General features: G+C 39.7%; 2 protein-coding genes across 3 annotated transcripts in view; both read right to left on the bottom strand.

Moving 5' to 3' along the window:
• ppp2r5a (protein phosphatase 2, regulatory subunit B', alpha isoform) overlaps positions 1 to 12437 on the bottom strand; it is a 48787-nt gene extending 36350 nt beyond the window's left edge. Inside the window, exon 1 of one of the 2 annotated variants that reach the window (XM_073492395.1) lies at positions 11380 to 12437. In XM_073492395.1, the coding sequence (XP_073348496.1) occupies positions 11380 to 11527 (148 nt within the window). In that variant the 5' untranslated portion in view covers positions 11528 to 12437. The remainder of the gene's footprint in view (positions 1 to 11379) is intronic. The other variant, XM_073492396.1, reaches the window with a different exon arrangement.
• A 2305-nt stretch (positions 12438 to 14742) lies between these two features.
• dtl (denticleless E3 ubiquitin protein ligase homolog (Drosophila)) lies at positions 14743 to 22505 on the bottom strand. The gene is made up of 15 exons (XM_073493109.1): positions 22317 to 22505; positions 21114 to 21251; positions 20913 to 21005; positions 20776 to 20837; positions 20439 to 20559; positions 20098 to 20163; positions 19848 to 19963; positions 19378 to 19451; positions 19164 to 19270; positions 18971 to 19075; positions 18393 to 18505; positions 18186 to 18275; positions 17863 to 17986; positions 16461 to 17107; positions 14743 to 15612 (listed from the first exon to the last, which is right to left on the bottom strand). Exons 1-15 carry the CDS (start codon positions 22366 to 22368, stop codon positions 15547 to 15549), a joined length of 1974 nt encoding a protein of 657 aa, XP_073349210.1. The 5' UTR covers positions 22369 to 22505; the 3' UTR covers positions 14743 to 15546.
• Between the last annotated feature and the right edge of the window lie 251 nt (positions 22506 to 22756).

Genomic DNA, 22756 nt, shown 5'->3' on the forward strand with positions numbered 1-22756 from the left:
CGAGTCACTCTGAAACTTGAGCATGTGTTACTATTGCTGAGAAAGATGAATGTCAGGCGATCTGGCCAAGTGAGGTCAAGGCTGAGCATGGAAAAAGGATGAACAAACCTGGTAGGCCGGATGCCCGGCACATTCCTATTTCTGCCTCGGATAGTGAATTTCAACACGTCAAGGACTGCTTTCACGTCACTGGCTCGTCAATCACAAACAGTTCCATAAGGGCACATTCACACTGTTCGTCTTTCCAAGCTGCCAGCATTGACTTTATTTAGACATGCAAAGATAAGTCGATTATTAAACTTAAACTTTATTTATTCATATAGCACCTTTCATACATATGAAATGCAACACAAAGTGCTTTACAGGTTAAAAGACCCGAACAGGTGTAATGTGCTCCTGCCTTCTGGTCCTTGTCAGCACACGTGCAGCTGAATTTTGAAGTAGCTGGAGTTTGGAAGTGCTCTTTATGGGAAGACCAGAAAGCAGGGCGTTGCAGTAATCTATGCGACATGAGATAAAAGCATGCATCAGCACCTCCGTGTTTGACCGAGAGAGAAACGGGCGGATTCTGGCTATGTTCTTGAGATGATAAAACCCTATCTTTGTAATATTTTTAATATGAGGAATAAAATCAAGCTCAGAATCAAAAATGACGCCCAGGTTATTGACACATTGTGAAGGTTTAAAGTCTTGTAGTTTTGGTAAAAGTTTCTCTCTCTTGACTTCAGGACCAATAATTAAAACTTCTGTTTTGTCCCGTTTGAGCTGCAGGAAATTCTCTGCCATCCATGATTTTATATCTAAAATGCAGTTAAGAAGACTGTCAACTGGCCTCGTGTCTTCAGGAGACACGGCGATATAGAGCTGTGTGTCATCAGCATAACTATGAAAATGTACGCCGTGGCTCCTGATGACGTTGCCAAGCGGAAGCATATATAGATTAAAAAGTATTGGGCCTAAAATTGAGCCTTGGGGGACCCCACAGTTTATTTCATAGGTTTTTGAGGAACATGCATCCATACTTACAAAAAATTGTCGGTCATGAAGGTAGGAGTTGAACCAGTTTAAAACAGTGCCAGAGAGGCCCACCAGGTTTTTGAGTCTGTTTATCAGGGTGTGGTGATCTACTGTATCAAAGGCAGCACTAAGATCCAGTAGCACCAGGACTGAAAGTTTCTGTGAGTCCATGTTACACCTGATGTCATTAACAATTTTCAACAGGGCTGTCTCGGTGCTGTGGTTCGTCCTAAAACCCGACTGATACTTCTCTAAAATATTGTTTCTATTTAAAAATTCATTGAGTTGGATAAAAAACAGTTTTTCTAAAATTTTGCTTAAAAAAGGTAAGTTAGATACAGGTCGGTAGTTGTTAAGAGTGTTGGGATCTAAGTTACTCTTCTTCAGAAAGGGCCTCACCACTGCTGTTTTGAAGGCAGTAGGGACCAGTCTGGAGAGAGCAATTCATAATGCTTAACAACTCATCCTCAAAAAATCCATAAAATGTCTTAAAAAGTGATGTGGGAATGGGATCTAAAAGGCAGGTTGTTGGGTTAACTTGGGAGAAAACTCTACCAAGCATCCCTGCATCAACCAGGACAAAACGCTCCAGTGTTTCCTCAGGTAAAAAGAACGGTTCAGAAGTGTCACACACTGTCTTCTGTAGGGATAAAAGATTGGATCTGATAAAACCGATCTTACTTCTGAAGTGGTCTGCAAAGTCCTCACATAGAGAGACTGTTGGGACACTAGAGGACTGTTTAAAATCAGGGTTGGTTAAAAGGTCAATAGTGGGAAAAAAGAATTTTGGGGTTGTTTTTGTGGTCTGTAATGAGTTTTGAAAAGTGGGATATTCTTGCCTGTTTGACAGTGTTATTGTAGGTTTTGAGTCGTTCACGGAGTATTTCAAGATGGATGGTCAACTTAGTGCTTCTCCATTTCCTTTCTGCACTCCTGCATTTTCTTTTCAGTTGTTTTATCTCATCATTTCTCCACGGGGGTATGAGTTTGTGTTTAACTGTTTTAGTTACTAGTGGAGCTACTGAGTCAAGGCTTGACTTCAGTTTACTGTTAAAATTGTCAACAATAAAATCACAGGGTGCAGGTACAGTGACAGCGGGGGAGTTGTGTATGTTCTCAATAAAATTTGCAGCCACTTCAGAAGTAAGATAGCGTTTCCTCACGGTTCTCACTGGGGCCTCCTCATGGCTAAAACTGGTGATATTAAAAAAGATGCAGTAGTGGTCGGATACAGCCAAGTCAACAACAGAGGACACACTGGTGGACAGGCCATGTGTTATGACCAGGTCCAGGGTGTGTCCTCTGTTGTGAGTGGGCTATGAAACATGTTGTTTAAAATCCAAGCAGTTAAGAAGGTTTAAAAAATCATTTGAGATGGAGTCCGACTTGTTATCAATGTGTAAGTTAAAATCACCAGTTAAAATGATTCTGTTGTATGCAGGGTGCACAAGTGATAGTAGGTCAGAGAATTCGCTGATAAAACCAGTGGAATGCCTTGGTGGCCTATAGATTGTGAGGCATAAAATAGGAGGTCTGCTAAAGATTATTGGGGAGATTATGGAAATAAAATTAATCTGCAACTATTCTGAATAGTTTTTCAAGCAAAAATGGCAAACATATGGATGGTTCCTGGCTCTCAAATGTAAGAATTATTAAAAAACTTACATGATAGTAAATTGAATACTTTTTTATTTTGGACTGTTGGGCGGACAAATTACAACATGAAATGACATCACCTTGTGCTTAAGACATTGTGATGGCCATTTACTACAGTTTACTCATGTCCTGTAGATAACAGATTAATCCAGAAAATATGGTTTTGAGCTATTGAGTAGTCAATAATGAAAATAAACAGTATAAATGCCACAGAGGACAGCACTATATGGATTCAGCACTATAATCCACTCTGGTGTAACAGATTTCAATGCTGCATCAGTGCAGTTAACTGCATTTGATGAATAAGAATACACTTCTATTTTTTTAAAGATAAAAACAAACTTGAATGCTAATAAAAGATTGGCGAAGAGATGAAGACAGCAAGCCCACATGATGAGGAAACATTGCTGCAAGTATAATACATGTATGAGAATAGCCTTCAATACGAGAAGTTCTAGCTGTGGTGGGAAACAAAACACCACAACTAAGACATTCTTGCTCGAGTCACTTATTAGTTGCTGTCCTTTTGAAAAGTCAGTGGTGGAAGGACATGACATAACTGTGCATCTATGTTGAAACAGGGAGGCCATCAAAACAGCTGTAAGAGATGGCTTTGAGGCAATGGTGGAAAAGCTGCATTTGCCAGCTGTTGTCTTGACAAAGTGGTTGCTGGAATGAAATTTGGAATAAGAATATATGTACAAAAATCAATGAAGTTTTGGACCGTTTCCGATTGAGTATATGTCAAAAAGGATTAGCAAACTATCACATTCTGTTTGATTTATGGTTTTGAGAATCAGGGTTGTAAACACACAAAGTCAGCCGTGTACTGTAAAAGCTCTTAACTTTCATGATGTTTGAAATTTTGCACCAACAACCACTGTGAAGAACAAAAGTTAAATGAGTACTATCCCAGATCTTTGTACTCCATTCACATTCAATTTATGAGGAGAAAATTATATTCTGTGGTTTAAATCTTTACCACCCGTTCCAGTATAAAAATGTATTATGCAGTGACACCCAGCCCTTGTTGCAGTTGGTCATTATGGCAGCACAGATTTACACAAGCCACATCTTCAGCCGCCAGCAGACTGCCGGCACAAAATAATTTCAAGGCAGCAATTTTGTACAAAAAGGTGGAAGGAAATTCTAACCTGCCAGAGGCCACAATTATGACACTGACAGCAACAGACACAAGAACACGAACACTTTGTCCCTTTTTTTCATGGAAAATTATTTATCGATTGGCCATCTGCTGGCAGACATGATGGAAACAGATTGTTTGGCACACACTTATCAATCAATAGGCCAATACAGTGGACATGTTTTCCATGAACAGCCGAGCCATTGCTAAAGGTTGCGGTAATCAAAACTGGCTAAAACTTGGGTGCTTAGGCTACAACCAACAATTACTTTCAATGTTTGTTTTTTTTTCCAATTAATATGTTGGGTTTATTTCTGATAAATCATTTAGACTGGAAAATGTCACAAAAATAGTGAAAATGTCACAATTCCACGAATCCAAAGTGATGTCTTAGATGATTTGCTTGACCGGATCAACAGTCCAAAAATCCAGAGATTCTCAAAAACAAAGAGAAGCAGCAGATCCTCACATTTCAGAAGCCAAAACCATTGAAAGTGGGGTTTTTAGCTTGAAAAAATTAACATGAACGATCAATTGAATATCTAGATGGTTGTCGATTTATTTTCAGTCCATTGGCGGATCAATGAATTAATTCTTTCAGCACTATCAGGTGCAAAATGGATGCGCAGTCAATGCCAGGACAAAGTGAAAGAAAAGCGAGGCCAAACATGCATACAGTAGTATGAACACAACTGAACTGAAATGAAAACATCCAGTATGTACAATGCCATTCAAGGCTCAAGCTATAGACGTTGAGAATCAGTCATGGAAATGTAAATCATTGCAGCTTCTGACTGATACTGTGACTATTCCATATGCAAACAATTGACAATCACCACTGCACCACCCAAATGTGAACGTAGATCTAGTTAGAAATGGCAACGCTCAAAATTTCACTGCAGTGACAGAAATATCAACCTAAATGAAGCAGTCTGAATTTGGAAAGTAAAACATTTCCCTGGCTGGCTCTCAAGGCTTCTGGCTGCCATGGCAACAATGTTGGTCTCTGAGTGACTCATCTTTTCAGTGTCTATCACACAACAGGAGCTATAAGCACTCCAACCTCTCCACTGCAGGAGGGAAGAAGCATCTTTGCAGTCTACAATCTTTTAGGACTTCAAACCTACTGGCTGCAGAGATTTCCAAGTCTGGTTACTCTAACAACCACAAATAAGGCTGATAAACTGATTATTGTAACTTAGTTTAAGTAGGTCAGGTAAGCATGTGCTCTCACTTGAGAAACCATGTTAAGATTCTTGGTTTAAACTCACAAAAAGGGCTATTGTTGCATGTTAACATTTTAATCCTATCACTTTGGCTTTAAGGAAACTGTGTAAACAAACTCAGACTATGCCATGAGCTGATGCACAATACCACCATTATTTTGTTTCCATGTACCCCAAGCACTACAAATACTGCACTCGTGCTCTGTTAGAGATGGTTCAAGTTGCCAGCAGGAAGCAAGTTCGTTTTAAAGCGGACATTTATATTACATCTAAACTGTTTCAACAAAATCAACACCTTAACATGCCGCAAGTATGGACAGCCATGCCTGTGCATGTAGCTAACCACAGACATTACTGTTTTTGAATCATGAGTCATACAATTGTGTGCTAATAGACAACAGATTGCAATTCAGTCACTTTAAGCAAGTTTCGACAATTGTTACTGGTCCTGCAAACATGCTCAAGGTAAGGCACAAATGTGGGCTTCACAGTAAGCAGAAATACAAATGTATTATTTATGGATTCCTATTTATGAATACAGGGAAAAATACACTTTCTTACACAAGGACAGGAAGTCCTGAAAGTGCTCAGAAAAAAAGGAAAGTCTGAAATCCATTGTTCTATGACAACTGAGAAAGCTCCCTCAGTTGATGCAGATGATGATGTGCAATAAAAAGTCCTAACACAAGCAAGTTAGTCGACCTTGAAAAAAAGATTGTTGTCAACTTTACTATGTAAATATGTTTGTGTGTGTAGGTGGGAACATTGACATTGAATCACAATATTCAACAGACAAATTCATCCAAAACAAAAATTGAATACATAGAAGAAATCACATTCCTTTGTTACACCTGTGTCCGACTTTTACAACAAGGCGTAAGGAACCTGACACAGACAGCAAGCTATCTTAACAAAGTACTAGGAGTGAGCATACGTTAGCAATGATCAAGACAAATGAACTTCTAGGTCCTTATACACAACTGGGCTTCACAAGAAAATATCAAGTCCATGCGTCATGTTATTCTCCAACTTCAGAGTCATTACAGCTAAAGTATTGATAGAGCTACCTTCAGTGTTAGCCAAAGGTTTGTTGGCCGCAGTGGAGGATTATTAGCAATTGGGATGCACGATATAAATATTGGGCTGATAAATGATTGGCCAGATATTGTGAAATGTATTAGGTATTGGTGAAATGATTACAGATAAATTGAGACAATAATAGAAAGCCACATTGCTTTCATTGAGAAGTCTTGCATCTCTGCGCTCTGATACCATAGGTGATGGCATGCTTCTTTACAGTTGGTCTGTGATCTGCCAATAAACAGAGAAACAGAGAAGAACAACCACAGCACGCAATATATGTTCTGCAAGGGTTTAGAGGGGAGGGGGAAAAGTGTACTTAGTGTTATCAAATTATCCATCTCACTACATCTCGGCCTCTTAAATTCAGGTGTTCATAATCTACAGGTTATCAACTTCTCTTTAATACAAAAATGTTAGAGTATCTGTTATCGTAACGGTATTGGCCATGAGGAGCAGGTAATTATCGGTTATCAGTATCAGCTGGAAAAAATCCATATAGGGCATCCCTAATTAGCACGCAGCTAAAGTTTCTCATTCTTGTCTTATATAATGGCATTGTAACATTTGCTTATTATTATAATACCTGCATCTCATAGCTATGATTCAAACTGTCTCTCCATTCATAGGGGCATCAGTTTTCTTCTCTTCCGCCTGATTAGTAGAAGCTCCCTTGTAATGTTCTCAAACTGACTCACTGACACAAATGTCCCAAAAGCAGCACGAGTCTAACTTTTAGTGAGTGGGTAGCCCTCTGGTGCCTCCATGTACATCACGTGCCAATTGATCCTCAGCAGTAAACACCTTACAGCTCTGCCAATAATTAATTACAACACTCCAACACATTTCCTAGAAATTAAAAACTGGTTTTACAAGCTCTTTAAAAAGGTTGCTTTCTACATGACACTGATATAATTAACATTCTGCCTGAATTATAGTCAAATACTATAATGCAATGCCCCCTTGTAATAAATGAGGACAATACACAAAAGATGACGGATAAATCCATGATAGGCAGAATCAATGATCAAGTTAATAATCTGCACCCCCCTTTCAAATAAAGACAATTGATAATAACTGAAATACAGATTTTCTTAACTCTATGCCAGCTGTAGTCACCATGACAAGGCACAAATCAACCTCAAGCTTTTAGTGGAAGAAACTCGGATCATTTGGCTGTCACTTTCACACTCGTCAACAAGACAGTTGCTGCCATGCTGTTTCATGTCAATTTTGGGTGTTGTTTTGGTGCAATGCTCTTGTTCAGAAAATCATGCCAAGTGTTTCAAACAGCTGGGGAACTGCCTCTTTTAACCGTCTGCCCTCTGAATGCATCATAGAATATTCAAAATAGAAAATAAGACACTACTTTTCCTACGATCGTTTAAATTGTACGGTAGCAGTGATTGTTGATGCCAACTCATCTGAGAGAAGTTGCATCATGTTGTAAAGTTCCAACTACTTGACCAGGCAAGTCTACCTGACTTCAACTGTGCTCGCTCTCCGCTAACATTGACACCAGTGATAAGCTGTTGAGGCTTGTCTGCATAAGGGTGAGAAAATGAATCATCAGATTTTATGACATTTTGATTTTTCAAAAATGAAAAATAAAGTAGCCAGTTGATATTAGCGATGGCTGCACAGAGGCAATATGTCAAATTATATTTTTTTTCAGGATTTAATTGATTAAGGATTTCTAATTTGATATTATATTGTCTCTATATGACAGTTATTGTTTATTCTAGTGTTACAGGTTATGTTTCATCGCTGATGTACTGTAGCTTAGCAGACAAGGTTCAACCACAACCCCAATGTTAATTTTACTTTGCATTTCCATACGTCTATATTATGCTAGCTTAATGTAAACAATCCAAGATGCATGGTGCGTTACAGTGAAATAACTTGTGAAAACATGTTTAAGTCAACAGTTGAAATGCACGTGTCAGTGTGAATGGAACTTAAACACACAGTCGTACGAAGGCTCAGCTCTGTCTGACTTAGCTGCAGGCTACAGGAAGATGGCCGACGGTTATCCAGTCAGGAACATGCTTAGATTTTTCAAGTTAGCACAGTTTTTGAAAGAAAAATATTGTGTGAAGAAGAAAAATTGTTTCTTTTTGTATGACATTTAATTTGGTCCAAGTGGGTCCACTTTTGTTTTGGATTCTTTACAAGGGCATAAAGCTGCCAGTTCTAACCAACTGCTGCCAAGTACCATGAGCATGGTAACTAACAAGCATCACAACAGATCATTGTATCTATGAAAAATACCATTTGAGCTCATATCATGGTGTGTTCAACATGCAAGTATAAAAAGTATAAATCAATGACTCTTCACCAGAGAAGAAAACTTCCAACTGGTAGAAACCACTGCAAGGGTTGCGAGACTTAACAATTCTCAGTCCACATGAATATCAAATTGTCATGTGTGATTGACAAATAAATACTAAGTTCAGGACTTAGGAAGAGCACTGTTACACTTGACAGGTAGGGAACAGACTCCATGATGAGGTCAAATGCCAAACCTTAGCAGACCCCCACCCCACGTTTACCTCCACCTACAACAGAGCACTGCATCAACTGACAACAGACTCTCCGAAGTTTGATAATGGCCACCCATATTATCCCACACAGTGTCATGTTTCACTTGAAGCATTTTTTGCTGTCCTGTATTCTCCACTGCAGTTCTAAAACTCTATAAACGATAAGAACACACACACTACTTCAGGGTGCGGATGAACTCTTGACAGACAAGCTGCAAAAACAAATTATCTGGTACTCAACAGGTAGTTCTAATTCCCCAGGTGCAGCATTGTGATACCTTTCAGTGGCTTGTGACCATTTCTGGGATGATTTGGACAGTGTATGAGAATGAGTAAGTGTGTGAGTAAAGCCAGCGGCGTGCTTCTTATTTTAGGTGTTCCAGCAATCGTGCCTCTGGCACAGCACTTGAGCTACAATTCAGCATGTTTGTACTGGAAAGGGCTTTCTAACATCACAAAATGTAAACTTGTCAAGGTGTAGAGAGGACATCATTACTGTGCCTTTCTTTTTTTCAAATGCTGTTTTCACTTCATATTGCACTGATACTGTACTAGGGATGCACACTAAATATGGGCCTGATATTGGGAAATTCATATTATTGGCTTTATATCAGTATCTGTGAAATTATAGCCGATAAATGTAGCCAGTAATAGCTATAAGCAGAATCTTCTAAATGCTATTCTAAAGTTGGTTTGCAATCTGTCAAACACAAAGACGACGAAGAAGAAGTGCAGCACACTGTTGTCAGCACAGCTGGAATTTGTAATACCGTACATGTGTCGCAAGGGTATAGAGAGGAGGAACAAGCGTCTGAGTTTTAAAACAACAAATTAGAGCTGTGTATGCTGACTTTCAAATCATCTATTTTTGCTCACCAGGTCTTTGTCTTTCTTACTCTCAGCTTTAAAGCAGCACTATGTAACTTTTAAAGAAATTCCGGTTAACGGTTCGGGTCCGACACCAAAGTGCAGATTTGGTATTTGACGATCTGGGCATGAGACTGGTGTATGCTGCCAATTGCCAAATGTTAGCTTGAATCAACTGCAGACCCCTGTGACCCTGCAAAAGATAAGTGGGTTACAGATGATGGATAGATGGACTGACTGACTCAACAATCAACTATCTTTCTGTAGAAAGTTCAATAGTGTTGATTTAAATATAAAAATGTGAAATTATTGGTTATGTCATTGGCATTGGCCATGAGAAGCAGGTAATTATTGGTTATCTGATAGGCTGAAAAAATCCATATTGTGCATCCCTGTACTGTATATTTGTATTATTCTTTATATCTGTACTGACACGGTATATTTGCAGGATGTGAATTGTCTTCTGTATATATTTGAGCCTGACTGATATATCAGTCAGCCGAAATTATCAGCTGATATCGTCCTTTGACAGATATATCAGTATCGGCACATATGTTGCCCAATATGCGCTGATATGAAACTCTTTTTTGGGAGAGTATGATGCAGAAAAAGAAGCTTGTGATAATTTATAGTTATTAAATCCCCAGCAAATTTACTGTTTTAGTTCACTAATGTAATTTTGGACAATAAAGTTTATTGTGATAACCGTAAATCACCCTGACTCAGTTGCATATTTTTAACGAAAGTGTTGATAACCAACTTTGGGGGATCATTGAAATTAATGCTATGGAAACGGCGGGGTACGAAGATGCAGCAACCAGTAGGTCCTCCAAATTCTGCTACATTTGCAGAATTGTTTTTTAAACTGTGATTTATCTATCTACCTATAACTTGGGATCAAGCTGTTGCACTCGACGGGCGGACCTTGTTCTGAGCCGACAGAGGACTATAGCGGAACAAGGACAGGTGGACTCTGTGTTTTTAACAAAGATGCTTAGTGCTCACACACAGTCAAAGTTGATGCACAGTGTCTTCCAGATGTCAAACTTTTAATGCGGACCACATTATGCGGACCACATTATCATCACCATCTTGCTGGAGATTCAAAAGATGCACTGCATGTTTATGCATATGTGTATATTAATAACTATCTAATAACTGTATTCTCTCATTTCTGTAGCATGAAGGCATTTACAAACTTTCATGTAGTCATACATGCTTGTTCTGTATAATGTATCATTGCAAAAAATCTCAGCCAAAACATCGATGTCAGAATCTTCCTTCCTAATATCAGTATTGGCCCCAAAAATCAAGTATTGGTTGGGCCCTAGTATATATATCTTTTGTTTTAAATATATGTTTGACTAATATCTTGTGTTTCATTGTACAAAGCCATTCAGAGTGGACAGCAAATGAGAATTTAATTGTACAGGGAGAGACTTTAGTTTATTGTACATATGAAAATAAAAGCTGTGACTTTTTTGGACTTGCCTTTGGACATACAAGTCTCAACCAGCATCAACATACTGAAATAAGAACACAAAACTAATGTGATGCACTTTGGCAGGCAGTCAGCGTAGTTTATGGTCCAAATGCCCTGTGGTCAAAGCAGTAAATAACAAAGAAGGAAATATTTGGAGATGTTTCCACAACTTTTGCACCATTATGTTCATCTACCCAGCAGGGTTCAACACACAGCACAATACAGTGTGTGAAAATGTGCAAATTTCCATTGTATTAGGCATGCTGAGTGTGACTGCTGCGCATACAGCAGTGGACATAACGTGTACACCCTGGTGTTGACAGCCTATTTTAAGCGGCAGACCCTTTCATCCTCTTACCGTACCTTTGAGCTGCGGCAGCGGTGAAAGCTCAACTGGAGCGCTCTGAGTGCGGTACTGAGACGAGCCCTGGGATTTTCTCTGTTTCTGGGCCTTCCTCACGGACTTTCGCGTAAACCCGTCCACTTTCTCGGATGCGGAGATGGCCGACATTTTGATGCATAAACTGGCGAACACTTGAGACAAGCTATCCCCTCGGTCAAATGAAAGGTTTCCTCTTCTGCATCAGCACAAAAACATGGAGCCAACTGCACGACTTGTAGCTCGTCTCCTGTCCAAGTCTTGTGTTATTCTGTATGATCCAACATGGTCGCTCGGTATTGGGGTTAGACTGTGTCCAAAGGCTGCATCATTAGGACGACTAGTTATTCGGGACAATCTTCAAAACACGATACAGAAAGACAAACTGAGACTCATGACATTGCCCGTAGTATAACCTGAACTTACTAACAAAAGAACATGATAACTCGGATTTATAAATTTCGTTTTTTACTTCCTCGTCGTGTTTGCAAAAGGTCTACCTGTTGCAAAACGTATGAAAGACATTGCCATTAAAAAGTAAGTTGTAAAGTTCTGCCAGTAGCAAACTACTGTTTTGTGTTGGGCTGCCAGCTAACGCAGCTAGCTAGCTTGCTAAAATTAGCTAGCGTTAATGTAGCAGTTATGCCTCTACGACAACGGTATGCACCGCCGTTGAGGAGAAAAAAGTTAGAAAAGATAGTTGCCACGTTAAATTCATGTAGTTCTTCTTATAGACACCAAGTCCAAGTCTTCAACCGCTGGTTTTAATCCAAGTTAGACTTCTGCTGAGTGTTTTCCGAACAACTGTCCACGATCGATGAAGTTCAATTTCGCTCGACGACTCATTTAGCACTTAAAAGTTAGCCTCGTCGACATTCGAGTGACTTTGTTTTATCTACATCCTTCGGTGAATACAGAGCGGTAGTTTCGTTTCCAATGCCTCTAAAAACACCGAGTGGTCTTGAATCGGACAATTTACTAGATGTCGTGCTGAGCAGACAGCCGTAAAAACACTCCCCGTACAGCCGCTCCTTCGCTGTCTGCTCGGCTTGACTGTTCCGTGGACTGCAGAGCCTGACAGGTGTACGTCACTGAGGGACGTCTCTATCGGCCAATCAGAAGCGGAGAATCAAAAAGCTGGAAACTTTATAAGCCAATCACGTCGCGCAGATTGCTGTCCCTGACCATGTGACATGTGAAAACAAATACGTGACGTTGTACAGTAGAATGAGGAGTGGCAGCAGTAGTAGTTCATTTAGCCCCAAACATCATTAACTAAACATGGTTAATGTTAATTACTGTATAGATAAAGCAGTACTTTGATTTTATTAACATAAAATTAGACCTTAACCGGACATATATTTTGCTTATTTCTATTATGTGCATGCTACCAGGGGATGTAAAACGTCCATGTTTCATTTTATTAGAGGGAAAGAATCAGACATTTCAAAGTAAAATCAAATCATGAGACAGGGTGTGGTTATTAAGTACTGCACATTTATCCCTTTAAATCAGCCCTGACCCTAACCCTATCAAATATGTATATACATGTATATGTACATAACTAAATATAAACACAGAATGTAACAGAAATTAAGTATAATAGAGACAATTTTGTACAATAGCATAAGTATAAACAGAATATTACATTATTAATAATAAAAAGCTGAGTTAAAACAAGAAGGCAGAACACAAAATGTAAAAGCACAATAAGTAAATTTGAGTCATTACAAGTTAAAGGAATAAAAGCCATAAAACAGCCAAGATCACAGAAAAAGAAAGAGAGGGAAAGACATGCAAAAATAGAGACAGATAAAAGAATAAAATCAATATAGGACCATAAGAGCACGGCATCACAACAGATAAAAAGATTAAGAGCAGTAAAAAGAATAAAGGATAATAAATAGATTAACAATAAACAAATGAAAACGGTAAAGGACGGTAAGAAAAAGCAGACTAAGATAATTAGACTAAGAGCAGTAAAGGGAATACGAAGATAGAAAAATGAAAAATGGGTTTATAAAGTGGATTTTAAGAAGTGATTTAAATGTAATAAATGGTATAGCGTCTAAAATGTAGGTTGCTGAAGGTGCAGCAGCAGTAATGACAGTCTGCCTTCTTGTTTTAAATTCACCTCAGAATAGGCTTCCTTGTGCTTGACTTGACTGTTGAGTGTTTATTCTGTAATATTGTCATCTTGAGTTTCCTGCTTTTGCTTGTTTGTCAAAGCGCTTGTAAACTCTGTTTTTAAAGGTGCTATATAAATAAAGTTTATTATTATATTGTTTATACTTATTGCTATTATACAAAATCCTCTGTCAGTTTGTCTTATGTACATATATATTTATATAGAAATATGCACCTTATTCCTGCTGTTTCATACCTGTTCCCTTTAAACTTTTTTATTGCTTTATACCTCATTGCTTACTTTTACTCTTATTTCTTTATACATTATATTACTTTTTTACTATTTATGTAGTGGTGTCTTTCAGCCAAAGAATTTCACGAGTGTACAACCAAAGTGACAACAAAATCCTGATTCTTGAATCTACATTACATTATTGGTCCCCAACCTCGGGGTCAGGACCCCAGTGAGGGGACATGAGGCTTAACTGAATAGAAAAAACAAGGAAGGCACATTTAACTTGCAGACTTTCCTCTAATCTTTTCTTTTAAATTACTGAATTATTATTAGCATAATTAGCATTTCATAAGGACTCATAAGAACAATATTACCTATTAATTAATGTTTGTTACAAGGACTTTATTTAAAGTGTTACCAATTATTTTAAAGGGGCTCTATATATATATATATATATATATATATATATATATATATATATATATATATATATATATTATATATATATATATATATATATATATATATTTAGCAATATACATGTATTAATCACTTTTTTATTGGCCATATGTGAGCGGATAGTAATGTGATATGAAAAATTAGACCTTCCTCGTCTCTCTCGGTTGCCTATACAAGCCTGAAGGCAATTTAAGTGGTTTAATTCTGCTGGACTGTGGGTTTACTTTGTGAAGGACTCTGGTCGGATTTTCTGCAACAGTTCAAAAGGATGTGACTTTATGCCTCATCTCAGTGTCCCTCTGCTCCGCTAACAGCAAGCAACAGTAGCTAACGCTTAGAAATGGGGTCTGCTAACATAAACTAACGGCCAATTTCCAGCACATCACAGAAGTTCCACAGAACTCCTTTAACTCTCCGTAACTATACCCCTAAAAACATGCAATAAAACCATAAAAGAAGAAAAAGATTATGTGTAGCCTGCGAGGACAGGTCACAAGGAAACAAAACTGGTAACTACTGCAGGAAATGATCAAAGTGATGATTTTACTGTCACGCATGTCTCACCATCATGCACTCTTAATCTCACAAACACATTTCACTGATAATATGCAACCAACAGTATTCCACACACTCTGAAAACAATTTTCAATTTAATAAATCTGACCACAGCAAAATTGTGTCAGTTAAATACAAAGGAACCAACCAACAATCATCGGTTATTTTGTACATATAAACAGCTTGAACATTTGTTCAAGAAAAAAAATTACATTTGCAGAATCAAAACCCATACATGAAAAAACTCACAAAGACAAAGCAATACATCTTAGTGAAGTTCATAAAACTGTTCAAGATGTGAATCAATAAATGTTAATTTCTTTTAGCAGTATTTAAAATGTCCACACCTGCAGACAAAGCGCTCTCTGCACTTGGCGACTAACACAGTGTTGACCTCCTGAACAACAACTATTGAGCGTTCTCCTGTAAAACACTAAAGCATCCCTAAGAGCTGTCAGGTTTGAGTGAAATGAAAAATCTACTCAGCAACCTGCAATCGTTTTTTTCAACCAGAGAATTCTGCACAGCTCCAGAAAATTGTGTAGGAGGCAACTGCAAAACCTATGACCCAATTAAATTAAAACAGCCTCTCGGGGATGTGAAAACTGCAGCATCAAATATTCAGAACTGTGTTTTTTTCAATCTTTATGCCTTCTGGGTTCATCTGGACATAGATCAGTGTTCTTAGAGGCTTCTTGTCAGTGGGTTCAGGTTAAAAATACTCTAAATAAAACATTTTAAACAGAAGCACAGAGCATCTGACTGGCAGGAGCATTCACTCCAGAGGCCTTCTTGAGAAATACGTAGAGATTTTCTTCATGGCATGTGGTGAGCGGATGGTCTGCAAAACAAAAAGAACAAAAAGGTCAACTATAATATTAGATAGAAAACATTCCCATGCATATGAAAATTTGCACTGCATACGGAGGGAAAGACCAAAATCACCGCTAAAGCCAGTGTATTTCTATTGTAATGCAGTTATTCTTTCCCAAAGTGGAGGAGTGAGCTTGTATTTCTAGGCTGACAACATTCCAAGTAAGTGGAAGTCAGTGAAGGCGTTAATGGTGCACAGCCAAAAGAAATGACAAATTATTTGTGTGTCCATGAAGAAATTCTTCTAGTCCGAAATAAGTGCAGTGGTTCACTCTGCCTTAAGGAAATAACTGGAACGTGCCATTATTCACTTTCTTGAGAGTTACACGAGAAGATCAATACCACTCTCATGTCTATATAGTAAATATGAAGCTCCCACCAGCAGATGGTTAGCTTAGCTTCATACAAAGACAGAAACAGGAGTAAGTCTGGTTAAGTCCTAAAACGGGATATAATGACATATAATGTGTTAATAAGTGAAGCTTTAGGATGTGCTGGTGAACAGCAGATATTGTTAACTCAGGATAGCCATTTTCCCACACTTCTAGTCATTGTGCTAAGCTAACTGACTGCAAGGACTTTTTCTGGGCAAGTTTTTTGTCTTTATGGGATAGTTGATAGTACAGAGGCAGACAGGAAACGCGCGAAGAGAGTGAGAGGGGCGTGTCATGGAACGATGCAGTTATGTGGTCATGTTATGCTAGCAGAGGCTTCATATCTACCTTACAGGCATGAAAGCTGCATTGATCTTACATTTAAATGTGCAGTTAGCATTAATACTACTGAGAGAAGGGTAGTGAAGATTTTTGTGCTTACCGGTGAAGCTGGTGTCTTGCCTTCTTGTTTTTTTGAGCCACTGGGGCTTCTGGGTGCACTGGGGCTTCCTTGACCTTTCCTCATCTTTTGGCTCATCGCTGACAGCCAGTCAGCTGCTCTGGGGGAACAGTTCTCCTTGCCGCTCTGTCTCGATGATGCTTGCTTGTCCTCCGTGTGGCAACCTGTTTGTACCTGGCTCTCCTGAGCGGGGCTGCAGATTCCAGACAGGGCTCGGCTTCTCTTGGCTGCAGGGTAGAGTTCATTAACACAGTCCAACTCTTCTACACCCTCACAGCTCGGGGATACATTGTTGCCAGTCTCCAGCCTGCGTTTGGCACGTCGTTCTGTGGGAGAGGCGCTGCCCGCAGGGCTCTGGGGACACGGGCTCAGCACCCGACGGAGCGGAAGGCTGACCTGACCGGGAGATCCACGGCCCGGAGATAACCACTCTTTGATAGAAGTTGGTGTTCTCTGGCGAGCAGCAGCAGCCTTAGCGTCCTGAGAAGGTTTGGGTGATGTGGTGCTGGAGGGCAGAGGCAAGGCGGCGCCACTGGGAGCGCAGGCTGCAAGCTGTGGTGACGTAAGGCCGGCATGACTGTCCATCCTCTGGGTCTTGGCAGGGGTTGTTTCAGCTCTGCTCGGGGGCCCTTAAGAAAGCAAAAGTCCTTGTTAGTTCAGATGTGACACCATGAATACTTTGAGTGACACATTTTGCATTCAAGGGCAGGACAGCAGGGATTTATGACTTGCACATTTCTCATACAAGTTAAAAGTTAGCCTTGTCGACATTCGAGTGACTTTGTTTTCATTTGGGTTTCTGAAGGGTTCAACAAGACTTTTTAAGACCAGCATGAATCCAGTCTAAGACCTATATCACATCCATACTAAAACCTCAACTATCAGCACTTGGTGATGCAGCCAATGTGAATACAGAACAATTTTGGGTGATTGCAGGCATTTGCTGATGGCTCTTTACAGCAGCTTTATGTTTTTTATATGTTTTTTATGCTTTATGCCTTTATACCCTAATTTGAGCATTTTCTTGCACAAGTTGCAGCCGGCTTAAACTTCGTTAATTAAAAAAAAGAGAGAAAAAAAAGGTGCAATGTGTAAGAATTAGCCACCTGTCAAATTCATACGCCAAACAAATAGGGAGCAGCATATCACCAGAGTAACCGCAAACTGCTGCTTACTATAGCTGCCACTAGCTTACAGACACAACTTTAACTTATTACTTCTATAAGTAGCTATTTTTTTGATGAGGAAATGCCATCTTAGCTCTCACACCACGTCACAACCCACTAGCTAAGTGTCCTCGGATAGATTAGTGATTATTGGTTCAATATTGGTGTAAATTGTTTATATTGTTACAAAGCAGTTAATGGTGGTTGTAAATGCTTACTTAAGGGAGACTTCGAGCGTGCCCAGCCCACAAGGTTGGCCTGTCCTACTGAAGCCTGCGCTCCGTCCATTTCCCGACGAAGCCTCCAGATCCGCACAGTGTGGTCATCAGAACAGGAAGCAATCTGCCAACAGAGCAGTGGGGATTTACCAGAGCCTATTAAAACAGCTCAGCTTCACAGCAGGGAAACAGAAAAACCTCTGAATCAATCGGTTTTGCAAATAATAAAACAGGATGGAGATTACCATAGCTGTGATGGATTACTAAAGGAGTCTTTGAAAAATTAATACTGGACAAAGAAACATGAAGGTTTGTCACCTCACCTTAGTGAAATCTGTTGGGCACCAGGCGACGGACGTCACCTCCTCGCTGTGGCCTTGGAGCATCATGGGAGGATGGTTCGGGTCAGAGATCTGAAATGTAACAATTCGGTTTAAAAATGCTAAAATACACCATCATAATCAGGCTGAAACAATACAAGCACACACAAAGAATAATTCTAATATGTCACATTAAAACAGACACCACACCTTCCAGATGTATGTGTGATTGTCACTGGAACCGCTGGCCAAGAACTGGTCGTCTGGGCTAATAGTGGACTTCACATAAAACGAGGAGTTCTGGTGGCCACTGAAAACTTCAACTGTGGAGAACATTAAACAGCAACGTTAGAATCACTGAATGAAATTTCAGTGCAGAAAGATTGAGCCTGAAACAGAGTAATACAAACAGACGACATGAGTCTTAAAAGGAAGTGTTTCGGGCTGTAACTAATGGACCAGACGACTAAACTGTCCTTTAGTTCTTGTGCACTAAGTGGTCTAATCAATACTCCAGTGACTGTTCAAAATTGCTACCTAGTCTGCAATGCATGAGTCTTAACCAGCTGATTCAGAGCTGATTAGCAGTCAAATTAGGGGTTTACATTCAGGAAAGAAACAAGATAGTAGAATCTCTGCATCACTACATTTCCTCTGTCAACCCTCACACATGACAGTGTAGCTCCATCTAGTGATAAGCAATGGCAATGTATTTGTGATGAACTGGCAAAAAGGCTATTTTGGCACAGATACACAATAAGCACAGTCAGAGCGTGGTCCTCGTTTACCTGGAGTCGTTTTGATTCCGCTGAGATTGAACATGTAGATATTATCATCAGTGCAGTTACAGAAAACGTTGGATCTCGTGGAGTCCAGAACGAGACCGGAATAACCTGCAACACATGCAAAACACCTGTCAGCTTCTTGTGGTTGTTTGCATGTTTCAGTAAAAATGATGTCAGGTATTGCAAAAAAACTAACCCAGTCGCATGCGCATGCATGACCCCGGGTACAGGTACGTCTGCAGAGGAACAGGATCTTGACGGTGTGCTGTGTAGTTCTTTCTTAGGTCCCACATCTTGATTACACTGGTTGAGAGGAATTAAATAGAAAAATGAATTTCATCATTTTTGCTTTGAGAGTCTTTGAATACAGGCTTGCTGCCTGTTAGAAACAAGTAACAGGAGTTTCTTACCCATCGACAGCCCCAGAGGAGATGAGGGTGTGCTGATCCTGAAACAAAACCACCGTGACGCTCTGCTGGGTGTCCTGCAAGAAAGAACAGGTGCTCAAAGATCTGCCTACACAGCAAAGGATTGAAGTGTTTTCAGTCTCTGTTTTCACAATACAATATGGTGGCCACTACCAGTTTGCAAACTTTGTCTATTGGAGCTAAATAGTACACTAGAATATGTTTAAATAGTTTATCAGCGCTGCCTAGTTTTGACAGTTTAATCCAACAGAGAGAGAGAGAGAGAGAGAGAGTGGGGCGGCTCTCTCTCGATATAACAATATTCTTTGTATCTGGAAGTACAATCTGTAGTTAATATAACAGCCCTAAAATCTGGGTGCAGGCAACATGGAGAGAAGTTTACCAACAGTGTTGTGAGAAAAAGCTGGTTGAAAATTGGCTAAGTTTCTGTCAGCTGTCAGCAAGAAACTCACCACACTGGGAGCCATGCCTCGTGCGCTGCCCCGCCTCTTCTTTGTCTTGGTGAGGGGGTTCGTCTCGGCTTTGTTGTGAGCGCCGCTGATCTGTTTCACCTGTCTGTAGAAACCGTCTGAGAGGAAGACAGAAACTTGATCACAAACACTGCCAAACGTGAAATACCCCGAGTGATCTATCTGCATTTGCCCCATAAATTCAGCCTAAAATCTCATAAAGACTGGGTCTGACAAATTTTCTGACTGATACCTTTTTTGCTGCAGCGGGTGTCCCAGACCATAATGTTTCCATCTCTGGCTCCAGTACAGAACACAGCTGTTCAATAGAGGACAAAGCATCGTCAAAACCAAAGGTATTTCATCTAAATTAAAAATTCTGTTTCTCGTGTCATGTATGCACCTACTTGATATTAAATACTAAAAAATTGAAATCAGCTTGTTTTCTCTTCCCGGCATACAGTGTGTATTACTGGTTATTAATGCCACAATAACATGTGAGTGCTTAAATAAACACTGATGAATAACAGGCTGCCCCACCAAGATGCACCATCAACAGTGGGCTTTATTGTTAGAAATATCCCTCTGGTATACCTTTCTCCTGCGGTGTGAACGCAACAGACTTGAGGCTGCAGAGGTGGCCCTTGAAGCTGCCTAAAAGCTCCCCTGACTTCACATCCCACAGCCTGGCCATCTGATCCCCGGCAGCAGTCACCTACAGATGATACATGACCATTAAAAATCAGTCAAAGAAGGCTTGGTTTGTAAGAAAAGGAGTTTTCACTGAGCTTCAAGTGTAGTGACATGAAGAAGGGTAGATAATGAGGAAATACAACAAGCCAGTAAACAGAGAACAAAAATAAATGATTTCAGAAGAACCAAATATGAAGTGTATAAATGTGGATTAATGAAATTAATCTTATGTACTTACTATCTGTGGCTCCCCTGGTACCCAGGCTAAGTCAAAGACAGCATTCTCATGAGCGAGCCACTCTGCAAACATACAAACACAATGAGCCACTGTCCTGATCATGGACAGAACTGCTGTGAAAAAGTCTCTCCGCATACCTTTAAGAAGTGGCCTTTCGCGGCTCTCTGTGTCGTAGATCCGAACAATGCCTTCTTCATTAGCTGCTGCAAGGATGTTCTGCGGCTCCCCAGCTGAAGAGAAGAGCGGCTGCACCGGTTAGACAGATAAACTGCAACAGCTCCCAGCTCTGTTGTGTATCATCTGATGAGAATATGGTATATACTGTGCAGGTGTGTTACCAGAGGAGAAAGCCAGTCCAAACGGAGGCACTGAGTCGCCCAGGTTGCCGTAGGAGATGTGTTCGTCATGTCGGACACACTGGTAGCCCTCCAGCAGAGACGTCAGAGGGTACCTGAGCCAGGGATCTGCAGGGAGGGCTGGGAAGATCAGAGATAGCATTTCAGTTTTGTGATTTTACTCCACTGCAGTCAGAGGTCACTTAAGCATAAATTTGAGGTACTTGACAGGATTAACTCCACTTTCTGCTACTTAGTACTTCCACTCGGCTACATTTTGGAGGCAAATATGGTACTTTTAACTCACTATATTAATTTAATAACTTTAGTTACTAGTTACTTTTCAGACTGCATGCTGCATCAGATTAAAAATGACTTTTTTAAATCAACAATCAGATTAAAAAAAACCAAACAGATTCCAATAATCAGAAACGTGCTGAATATCCAATCAGCGCATAGTATACAACACATGCATACATGGAAATACATGTATAATTTACTTTGACTTGTACTTTTGATATTTAAGTATATTCAATTTCAGATATTTTAAGACTTTTACTCAAGTACTATTTGTATGGGTGACTTTCACTTTAACCAAAGCAATATTTTAACATGATATCTTTACTTTTACTCAAGTATAACTTTTGGGAACTTTATACAACACTGCATATTTTCACCGAATTTCAATGTCCAGATTACTGATTACAAACGTATTTGTGCTTGGTTTGTTTTTCCAACTGTTTTTTTTACTTTAGCCTGATATATGCGTGGTAGTGGAGCACTGGTTGATGCATTAAACATTTAATTTTTTGCACATTATCTTGACTACTTCTGTCATATGTTGATCCACACTGTAAAAAATAAATTATTATCTTCTATGGGAGTCTTACGTCGGTTTTACTGCTGATAAAGCAAACGTGGAGGAGCACGTTACGCATGAAAAACGTAAAATAAAGTTCATTTGAGCTCATTTGAAAAGTTAAATTCTGCTGCCATGCCAACAGCCAGATCTCACGACCAAAGATCAAACTGTAAACTGTAGCATGGTGATTTTATCTACAACCCCAGATATAAAAACAACATTTTAAGGTAAAGTCACCCTTGATGTTAAGCTATCTTAAGTTTCCCAGTTGCACAATAAACCACAGGGCGCAACCAGTAACAGAAAACCCCCACCAATATCCACAAACACACTGATTCTCTTACCATTCTGCCTTCGTCTGCCCACTCCTCTGTCAACGATTGAGCGGAAAAGCATCCCTACACTTCAGTAGAAGACGATCTGGACTAGTTTGTAAAACACTGAGAAGTTGGTCCGATCGTTAGCTCGCGAGCTTTATCCGTGATGAAGCTGCTTCTCTTTCCCGCGAACAGATCGTCCGAACTCGAGCACTGAATCACCCGCTAAACTTGCGTTACACGCTGCCATTGGTTGAAAACAAACAGCCACTTCCGCAATATCATCGACGTCACATCCGCTTTCTTTCTGCCGTCAAAATAAATTACCATCAATTGATCAAACTAATAATTGGATGAGGAAAGGAGGAAATTTATAAAGCACTTTAGTTCTCGTCCTCTCACAAGTGTTTGTTTTGCTCATTATTACCTTACCTTACTTGTATGTTTGACCTTCATTGTGCATGATT

This window comes from Pagrus major, chromosome 22, assembly GCF_040436345.1.
Source record: "Pagrus major chromosome 22, Pma_NU_1.0".
Lineage (NCBI taxonomy): Eukaryota > Metazoa > Chordata > Actinopteri > Spariformes > Sparidae > Pagrus > Pagrus major.